Raw genomic sequence first — 10,495 nt, forward strand, 5'->3', positions numbered from 1 at the left:
CTATTGGGTTGTTTTGCCCCAGCGGCTGGGTTGTTTTGAACCCAACCGCTGGGTCAAAACAACCCAATAGCTGGGTTTGTCCTTTTTTAACCCAGCGCTCGGTTATATTTAACCCAGCATTTTTTAGAGTGTAGATGGCTATCCATAAATCCATTCATCTACCTATCACATTAAAAAACTGGGTAGATCGAGGGAGTGTTGGAAGATATTAAGTTTCAATGTCTATTTAATGTTTATAATAAACATAGGAGACACTTTATCTATATCTAGGCTATCTATCCATCCATCCATCTAATCTATCTATCTATCGGTCAGTCTGTCTGATTCAGCAACTTTTCTCTCTACAGAAAAACACGAGTTGAAGTAGCTGTATTTATTGAGATGAATATCAATATTTCTTGCAAAGCAACTCAAAGACACTGTGAATGAAATGGGTGCATTTACATTTCCCAAACTCATTACTTTGCACAGTCAGAACATTACAATCACAGTTATACGCAGTAGTAAGTTTGCATACTAGCACAAAACCACACGCACCCATGGAAAACCCAATAGCCTATGTCGCATTACCTCATCATAACACAAAGACAACTCCATACGAATGTCTCTCAAACTTTCTAGGTATAAAATAATACATTTGTGTGAATGCAGTCGGACCCAGGCACAAACACTCTTCATTTGTAATAGTAGCAAAAGTAGGAAAGCAGCTCTCAAAACTGTTGGGTCAGAGTTCTCTTGGGTCACAGTCCTACATCTGCTTTCATCCAGACAAAGAGACTTCACACACACAAAGAAAAACCCATTTTGAAATTAATTCCAAAAGCAAACCATATTTTTAGAAAACACAAAAATGTAGATGCAGATATGACCTCCTTGTTTAGTCTCCACTTGGGTCTGTTTTTTAAAGGTTAGAACAGTGCTAGGCTGAAGAATAAAGATGATCGAACACACACTGATCTGAAGTCACCTAGTCTGAACTATTGGACTGCTGAGCTGGAGGCTAACAGCACTCACACCCACACACAAATATGTTTCTACAGCTGTTCAAATAAGAATAACACATTCGTCCTCCGCAGCTCAACATGGTTCTGGGAAGGCTCCCACCTACGCATTCAAACCAAAGCACGTTTATGTGTTTCAGACAAGCTTTACTGTACTGTATTTTCCCCAAAACAACAGATTTTGGTAATGACCAATGAAGGCTGAAATTTACTGCATGAAAAATGTCACATTATGACGCTGAAGAATTAGATAAGCACACACATACAGTTAGTTAAAAACGCCATACTTTCACAATCAACGAAGTAAAACAATCTTCCGTGCTGAGCAGTTTTAAAAAATCCAAAGATGCCTTGATATTGTACAAGATATAGGCACGTTACACATGGTTATCATTACTCAGAACGTAGTTTACTGAATGTGGCGGTGTTTTTTTAACAGCTCCAGATTTCTATTATCTTTATGTAACGTATTAATATAATTAAAAGGACAAAATACCTTTCTTCTTTTTTGCAAATTTGAGTCACTGGCATAAGAGAAAGGACCTAGAACGCATATGGTACGACTTAAGAATGTGTCTGAAAAAACAAAACAATCTCTCAATAACCTTAAGATCTCAAATCAAACAACATGTCATGATTAATCTTAAAAGTCCATTATGAAGTCCTTACATGATGCTTCTAGTAAATGCAGTGCATGCCTACAGGGTGACATAAGTGTAACAGACATTTATATTAATATACTGCACACACATTTATTAACAATCAAAATAAGCAGAAGAAAAACAATCATATTTGGGTTTTAAATGAAGCGCCACTGAACTGCATGCCTTATTAAGTGTCGTGTTGTATTAGTTTTGCTAATTGCTACAGAATCTGTTAACTTTGGCATGGCTCCAAGCTAAAGTCAATGTTGCAATTATTTGCAAATGGAAAATAAAGTATCTGGCAAACATCTGTATGAAAAAAAATTGCATACAAAAATAAGGGTTTACTCTGCCTTGAGCACTTTCATTTGTGTGGATTAAAACAATGAGAATGTCTGGCTGATAAAAGTTTATGACCATAGTACTGTGCACAATATATATGGAGAGAGTATGTGAAGTCCAGATATCAGTTTAGAACAACTCTAAATGTCTTATTGAATAACTGTGATCTCAAGATAATGACATCTGATGAATTGCACATTGACCTGAAAAAGCAAACAAATACATAATACAACACAACAGCTATGTATTGTTCCAGCTGTTTGCACTCACAGTCATTCAGCAACAGTAAAGATTATTAACCATATCAACTAACACTGTGTCCTAACCAGGTGCAATACAATAAGTTCGAAAACTGATGCGTGACGTGACAAAATCACACCCAATGAGTTGTACAGTTCTGAGGAACCAATGAGAGTTCACAGTGGGTGGGGCTACCCAGCATACTGTCGTGTTGTGCCCTGTTGCTCTTTGCTTCTCACGATCGAGGCTGGTTAGGTTTTTTCTCATCGTTTTATTGCGTCCCGTCTGGTTAGGTCACGTGTAAGGTGCTTTGTTGACTTCTCGCTCCGATTGAGTCTTTGGCCTGGTCATGCTAAAGCCATGGATGAATGAGCTTCCATAAAGCTGATATTACATGATAGATATTACAGTCCAAGCAGTGGCTGAGTATCATGTCTAGGAGGTAAGAAGAAGAACAGGCAGGAAGAGACCAGAGAAAGACACAATATGAGTAGACGAGGATAAGACTAAAATGTCGGACAACATTCAATGAAGTCAAAAACAAAGACAAGGGGACAGGGGAAGATGGATATTATTACATAGCAAAAAGACGTACAAGTAGAGCTTGTTGGCCATGTTTCTCAGCGGTATAAAATGTACAGAAAGTGGCTTATATCAATATTGAGTGCTTTTTGCACAAAGAGAGAATGCAATGCCGTAATCACAAAGACAGGCGAGGGAGCAAGATCAAAGACAATCAAAGAGAAAAACAATATGGAGAATTTAGTGCCGACTCTCCGGCATCAGAGTAACATTCAGACCATGTGGTGCGGCATTCACGAACAAAGCTAGGTGGCAAACAGCGTTGTGAAAGCGCTCCCTCTTCCTCAGCGTGAGATGGGATGACAGTAGCTATGCAGCAGAACGGAGGTGCATATATATTTCTCTCACACTCATCCTCCATGCACACAGGATGGATGAGAAGAGGTTTTCTCTTTATCTTTGCTTTCCTTCAAGCGATTCGGCGGGATTTAAAACAAGCGGGCTTTCTTCTTAAGGTCATTTTTCTTCCACAAGGCCAAACGGTCAAACTGTTCAATGGTCATCTCAAATACGTTGTAGAAGTCCTCAGGTGACAGGTGCCTCTGAAATGATAAGAATTACAATAAATGTAATTAATTGAATTCTAAAACTTTACAAATCAATTTTGATATCTGGCAAATTTAAGAGGGAGTTCAGTTAAAAATAATAATAAATCTGTGTAATTCTAAGCCTGCACGACTTTCTTCAGTGGAACACAATAGAAGATATTTTGGAAAATGTTCACACTGCACTTAACTGCAATGAAGATGTATGGTTAACAGGCTATCAAGGACAAAAAAGTGGCATAAAATAATCATATGGTTTAGAGTGGTTATAAAACTATAAAAGCTGTGATTTAATTAAATAAATATGTCTATTTCAAATATTTTATGTGCTGCCTGGAAATATTAGTATCATCATTGTACAGTTGTACTGTTAAATAAAACTATATTATTTTTCTTAAAGGGGTCATATGATGCGATTTAAATTTTTCCTTTCTCTTTGGAGTGTTACAAGCTCTTGGTGCATAAAGAAGATCTGTAAAGTTGCAAAGACTAAAGTCTCAAATTCAAAGAGATATTCTTTATAAAAGTTAAGAGTCAGACACGCCTACCTAAAACAGCTCGTTCTAACACGCCTCCACATGTCTACGTCACTATATGGGAAGATTTGCATAATGCCGCCCAAATGTTAACGCAAAGAAAGAAGGCATGACTTTTATTCTCGCTGTAGTAATGTTGTTGCCGCCCCCGCCGCCATGTCGTGAAGGCGCTGTGTGCTTCGTTGTGAAAGCGAAACTACTTGTGTTTGCCCTTCCAAAAGAGGACGATATCGCTTCGTCATGCCTGGAGCCTAAAGCTGATCCGTGCTGGTCGCTGAGGAAATACTTCAACTTCGCGCTGTCGATCGCCGGATCGGCTTTCACCGTGGACGAAGCGGAGTCCAGCCCGGGGTCGTCACATGTGGTTGCCGCAGGCATCACAGTATGGTAAGGGACGTAACATATCCGTCGCATGCTTGAGGAATTCGGCCAATCCCAACGCACTGGATAGCTGGCCAATCAGAGCACACCTTGCGTTTTCAAACCGATGAGCTTTGTAAAAATCTACGCGTTTCAGAAAGGTGGGGCATAGAGAAGAAACAATAATGTACAGTATGCGGAAAATAATGTGTTTTTTTAACCTTAAACCGCATAAAAACATTTCATTACACCAAATAATGTTCTTTTTAGCAGCATCATATAACCCCTTTAAAAACTTGATTTTTAAAAATGTTAAAAAAAAATTTTGTTGTAGATGTTTTCTTTAGAAATAAAAAAAGCCTAGTATTATCATCATTATTATTTCCTAATCATATTGATATATAATCTCAACATTTCTGGTGAAATTGTGCTGCCCTACAAACAAGCATATTCATCAAACCAAAAGCTTTTTTTGATCACATTTAAAATTTTTACCCAAATCTTAAAACCCTAATTCCAAGTCTTTTGGAACCATATGAAAGCTCTGTGTGAGGAACAGACCAAAACTGAAATGATCACTCATTAAAACATTTTCAAAAGTAATTAAAATCCATTTTAATTGCATGTAAAAGAACAGCTTGGACATTCTGATAACTCCTTTTGTGTTCCAATATGGGTTTTAAAAGACATGAGGAAGTATAAATGAATTTGAACCAATTTTTTGGGTGAACTATCACTTTAAAGCATGCAGAATAGCTCCATGATATAGTCATCCATCTATAAAGGTCTGAAATAACACTGTCAAACAACTAATCAAAGCTTAATCAGAACAAACCCAAAGGACTTCTGCCAGGATTCGAAGCACTGTTTATTCTGCTAACAATATCTGCATGGCGCAAATGTCATTACAGATTAAAGACAGAGTGAAAAAAATAATACAATATTGACAATAATTACAACCATCTATATGCATGTCACCTAAAGCTTTGCAATGGTTGAGGACATTCATTGCCTTTAGCACAATCAGGATTACGAGCACCACTGGGGGGCTGTGAAAGTTGCCAGGCTTTCAAGCCTATGACCTCAATTTTGGTTTAAACCATTCCAGAATGGATCTGTATAAATCTTTATTCTTTCAGGCCCTGTCGTATGTGGTACTGTAACACTTGCAGATGTGTGGGCATCTTGAACTTCTGCAAAAAGCTGCTGAAATCACCGTCTTTGGAAAGTTTTGGGTGTTGCAAGTGTCTCCCGCTGGGAGACTGACTCAAATCATGCTCAAGGGGCCAGGGCCTCTTACATCAGGACAACAGTCGTATGATGACAAACACACACACACATTTTCAGATGTGCAATTTTAACCACAGTGATTCCAAACTAACAGTTATAGGGAGTAGGATCAGTAAATCAACATCTCTCGTAACTCATGCTGAAGTTAAAAGGAGCCAGACATTTCTCTTCCCATTTCCATTTAAACCCACTAATAACACTGACACAATGTCCAGGAACACTGAGGATATATTATGTGTTGGCCGTGGGCAAGTGGACTGTAGTCCATCAAAGCCATAACCTCATAAACACTCATACACACAAACATACACAACTCTTCGCCTGGCTGCCTTCTTGCATACTTTGAACAAGACTAATGCTGACAAAATAATAATTAAACAGAAATAAGTCAACCCATGCTCCATATTAAAAAGATGACACAACTGTATTTAAAAGTCAATAATTACAAACAAAACTACACTCAATCATCATAACTTGGGATGCTCCAAAGTGCAATCAATTAAAAATAAACAAAACCACTGAGTAAAATCATGTACAGCATATGACAGAGTATGATTCAGCAAACAGGCCACATAAGGAAGAATACACAGAAGGAAAGAGACGGACAAAACAGAAAAGTTGTCTATTTGAAGGTCTAATAAAATATTACCTCCAGTCTGGTGCGGTCCACATCCCGTGGTAGTTTTACTCGGACTCTGTGGGTCACAGCTAGCATATCATAGGGATAGACCTGCAACATACATGCATGTGAAATACACACAATTACAAAAATGCCCTCATAAGACATTTTATAGTGTTAAGATATTTGTTACAAAATATATTTATTTAAAAAAATAATGCTGTTCTTTTCAACTCTTGAGCACCAAATCAGCATATTAAAAGATAAGGATCATGCGACCCGGTTTTACAGGTGCTATTATAATTATTTATTGTAGAAAAATGCATTCAAGCATTCAAATTTGTTATTGAACTATATGGACCCAACAATATTCAACATTATTAAAATGGTGCATAAATAGGCTGAATGGAAAATTTACAATTTTGCCTCTAAATGTCTACTGAAACCATAGAAAGCAACCGATAATTAACCACACAAAATCTGAGAAGGGTCTGGCTGCAGACATGCACTTGCACTCTCAGACTTGCACTCAAACTAATTTAGTACTATAACATACAGGATCCTGCAAGTCATCTGTAGGAGAAAAAGACAAGACCCACAAATGAATGAAAAATGAATGCAATGCGCAAAGTCTCTCATTAAGCACTTTTAAACCTCCGTAGAAAACCATACACTTAATATGGCTTAATGTGTTAAGATAGTGTTATTAAAAGATCAAATTCGATATATAGTTTATTAATTTAATGTACTAGGCTACTACAAGGCAAGCATATGCTCATGAACACAACGAGCAAACTTGTACTTTTCCTCCGATACACCTACAGCAAAACGCTTAATGTGCCATAACGGACTAAGATGATAAAGACCAAATTCAGTATTTCTTATTGTTGATGCAAACTACAAAAACCATATGAACACGCATTAAGAAATTAATTAAGTGATATTAAATGGACCAACTCTATTCTGGTCTCACCTGCTTATCTGTACATATTAATTGTGTTTTAATAATGAAGAGGAGCATATGAGGTCTTTATAATCTTAGACCGTTATGCCACATTATGCCACCTTTTGCGGTATGGGAGGAAAACACTATATACATACATTATGTTAATAATCTTAATTTTATCTTTTAATAGCACTATCTTAATACATTAAGCCATAGCCTATTAAGTGTTTATGGTTTTCTACGGAGGTTTAAAAGTCCTTAAAGAGAGACTTTGCGCATTGCATTCATATTCTGCTGTTCTGTGGCCACGGATTTGCGGGTCTTGTCTTTTTCTCCTACAGATGACTTGCAGGGCCCTGTATGTTATAGTACTAAAGTAGTTTGAATCATTTAACCACCACAGCGTCTTGTCTCCATTGGCAACACGCACGATTCGTGTGGATTGCAAGTAGCTGAGAGTGCAAGCGGCGATTGCAAGTGACTTTGTGATTTAGTTTATTTCTTTCTTGTCTTCACCACCTGGCTACTTGTGTAAAATGTTGAGAGATTCAATTAAAAAAATAATTAATCAATTAAATAAAATAAAAAAAGACTGCAAGTGACGTCACTCGCGGAAGTGCAGGTGTGTGAGAGTGCATGTCTGCAGCCAGACCCTATTGCAAAATCTAGCACTGCAAGTGAACCTGTATTTAAAGGGATAGTTCACCCAAAAGTGAAAATTCCGTCATTAATTACTCACCCTCATGTCGTTCCAAACCTGTAAGATAAGATATTTTTTATGATATACGCCACGGATTTGCGGGTCTTGTCTTTTTCTCCTACAGATGACTTGCAGGGTCCTGTATGTTATAGTACTAAATTAGTTTGAATCATTTAACCACCACAGCGTCTTGTCTCCATTGGCAACACGCACGATTCGTGTGGATTGCAAGTAGCTGAGAGTGCAAGCGGCGATTGCAAGTGACTTTGTGATTTAGTTTATTTCTTTCTTGTCTTCACCACCTGGCTACTTGTGTAAAATGTTGAGAGATTCAATTAAAAAAATAATTAATCAATTAAATAAAATAAAAAAAGACTGCAAGTGACGTCACTCGCGGAAGTGCAGGTGTGTGAGAGTGCAAGTCTGAAAATGCAAGTGCATGTCTGCAGCCAGACCCTATTGCAAAATCTAGCACTGCAAGTGAACCTGTATTTAAAGGGATAGTTCACCCAAAAGTGAAAATTCCGTCATTAATTACTCACCCTCATGTCGTTCCAAACCTGTAAGATAAGATATTTTTGATGAAATCCGAGAGCTTTCTGACCCTGCATAGACAGCAATGCAACGGAGACGTTCAAGGCCCAGAAAGCTAGTAAAGACATTGTTAAAATAGTCCATGTGACATCAGTGGTTGAACCGTAATGTTATGAAGCTACGAGAATACTTTTTATACTCTCAAGAAAGTGCGTCGAAGACTGACACGAAAGAGAAGAAATTGTTGAATAAAGTTATTTTTGTAACAGCTTTTCAACATGGACTATTTTAACGATGTCCTTACTACGTTTCTGGACCTTAAACATGTCAGCTGCGTTACTGTCTATGGAGGGTCAGAAAGCTCTTGGATTTCATCAAAAATATCTTAATTTGTGTTCTGAAGATGAACGAAGATCTTACGGGTTTGAAACGACATGAGGGTGAGTAATTAATGAGAGAATTATCATTTTTGGTTGAACAATCCCTTTAATGCTTTCTGGGTCATATTAAAAAAATTTTTTTTAGAATAGTTGCATTTTGTTGTTTTCCTTTTCATTTTTTGTTATTCCATGATCAGAACAGTCCAGCCACCTATTTTGGGCTCACCACCTAAAAGTGAACAATTACTGTTCTACAAAATAGGAAACGCACACTAGAACTCACCTTGTACTCTGAGAAGCATTGGAAAACAGGAAAGAGGTTATAAAAAAGAAAGAGAAAGACAAATTAGAACCAATAATCTTTGTATGGTAAAAAAGGCAATATGTCTGTTGTCTATGTAAGTTAAATACTCACCTCTCATTCCACTCCAGGATGAGTCATGATCGCCATCATCCTCGCCAAGATCAGCCGCCTGGTAAGAAGCAATGCATGACAAGTCATGGCATATTTACAATTATATACAGAGCACATTTATTAACAAGTAGAGTGCATGGCAATATCAAAACAGTAGATGGCTGTTTTTTCAACTACAGGCACATTCATGTCCCAAAGGAACTGATTTCAGCATCTAGTTTTAAGAATTCACATTAAAATTTTTGTGGAAAAATTTCACCATGCCTTCATTATTTATTTTTGCTACTATCAAATGAGAGTAACAATATCATGTTTGAACAGAGCGGCTGCTGTAACTGTGAAAGTTTTTCTTTCATTTCCTGAGGTTAAAGGTTAAAGTCTAGCACAGACAGAGGCTTGAATCCTTGCGGCTGGAGCTTGCCAGCTAGCCAGCTCTCCATTTCACATGCCTTTGTGAACACTTGTGGAAAGTAAAGGTGAAACATGACACTAAGTCAGACCAGATTACATATAAAGAATTGGAAAAGGTAGTTTATTGTCCAGATACAAAAAAAACGTTGCAAAATACTGCCACCTAGTGTACAGGAGAAGCTTTCAGACCATTCTCAAACAAAGAAAACACTGGCAATGCGAGATGAAAGATCTGAATCAGATTTTTTAATAAAGAGTGCCGTGGAAGCACATCTTGCTCTTCGTTACAGATACAGTTGTTGTCAGATTTCATCGTTTCCTACATAGAAAATAGCTGCTCTGAAATGTTAGCATGATGGCCACTGAGTGAACTGACGTGACTTTAAGGAAGTTACTCACTGGGTTGAGACATATCGGTGGGTAAGCTGTGGGTGGAGGTCCTGGGGTCCAGATCTGGAGACTGTCCATCCATCTCACTCTTCAGATTCATCCAACTTGTTCTGGTCTATTGACAAACAAAAACAGCAAGAAATACAATCAAATAAAGAATTAAATAGAAAGATGGAAAACGTATATAGGTTTGATTACATTACGAAGCATGCTTAAATGTATTGAATGTGCACTTGCAGTGTACTTAATCTTTAAAAATATATTTTTAAAAACTGTATTTGCAGACACAAGTGTACTCACTGAGAGTACACTCATGACTGTTTCTTAACACACTTAAGTAGACTTGTAAAAAGCGCACTTGTAATAATATCAAATTATAAGTTTTACTTTAAAGTACATTTTAAATCATTACGTTGTAAAAATTTTCTTTTATGCTTTGAAGTACAATTATTTTGTAAAGTACAAATTTTAAAATATTTTGTAAAGGCACATGTAAAGTACTTGATTATCATTTCAACTGTACTGTGTTATTTGATGACTTTTATATTAATAAAATATTA

General features: G+C 37.1%; 1 protein-coding gene across 1 annotated transcript in view; it reads right to left on the reverse strand.

Moving 5' to 3' along the window:
- Positions 1 to 2,901: 2,901 nt before the first annotated feature.
- ablim2 (actin binding LIM protein family, member 2) overlaps positions 2,902 to 10,495 on the reverse strand; it is a 36,791-nt gene continuing 29,197 nt past the window's right edge. The window contains 5 exon segments of the mRNA XM_016271001.1: positions 2,902 to 3,351; positions 6,190 to 6,270; positions 9,003 to 9,010; positions 9,135 to 9,205; positions 9,893 to 10,050. Coding sequence (XP_016126487.1) covers positions 3,238 to 3,351; positions 6,190 to 6,270; positions 9,003 to 9,010; positions 9,135 to 9,205; positions 9,893 to 10,050 — 432 coding nt within the window. The 3' untranslated portion in view covers positions 2,902 to 3,237.

The sequence above is a fragment of the Sinocyclocheilus grahami genome, unplaced genomic scaffold (genome assembly GCF_001515645.1).
Source record: "Sinocyclocheilus grahami isolate Dianchi unplaced genomic scaffold, SAMN03320097.WGS_v1.1 scaffold59.1, whole genome shotgun sequence".
Lineage (NCBI taxonomy): Eukaryota > Metazoa > Chordata > Actinopteri > Cypriniformes > Cyprinidae > Sinocyclocheilus > Sinocyclocheilus grahami.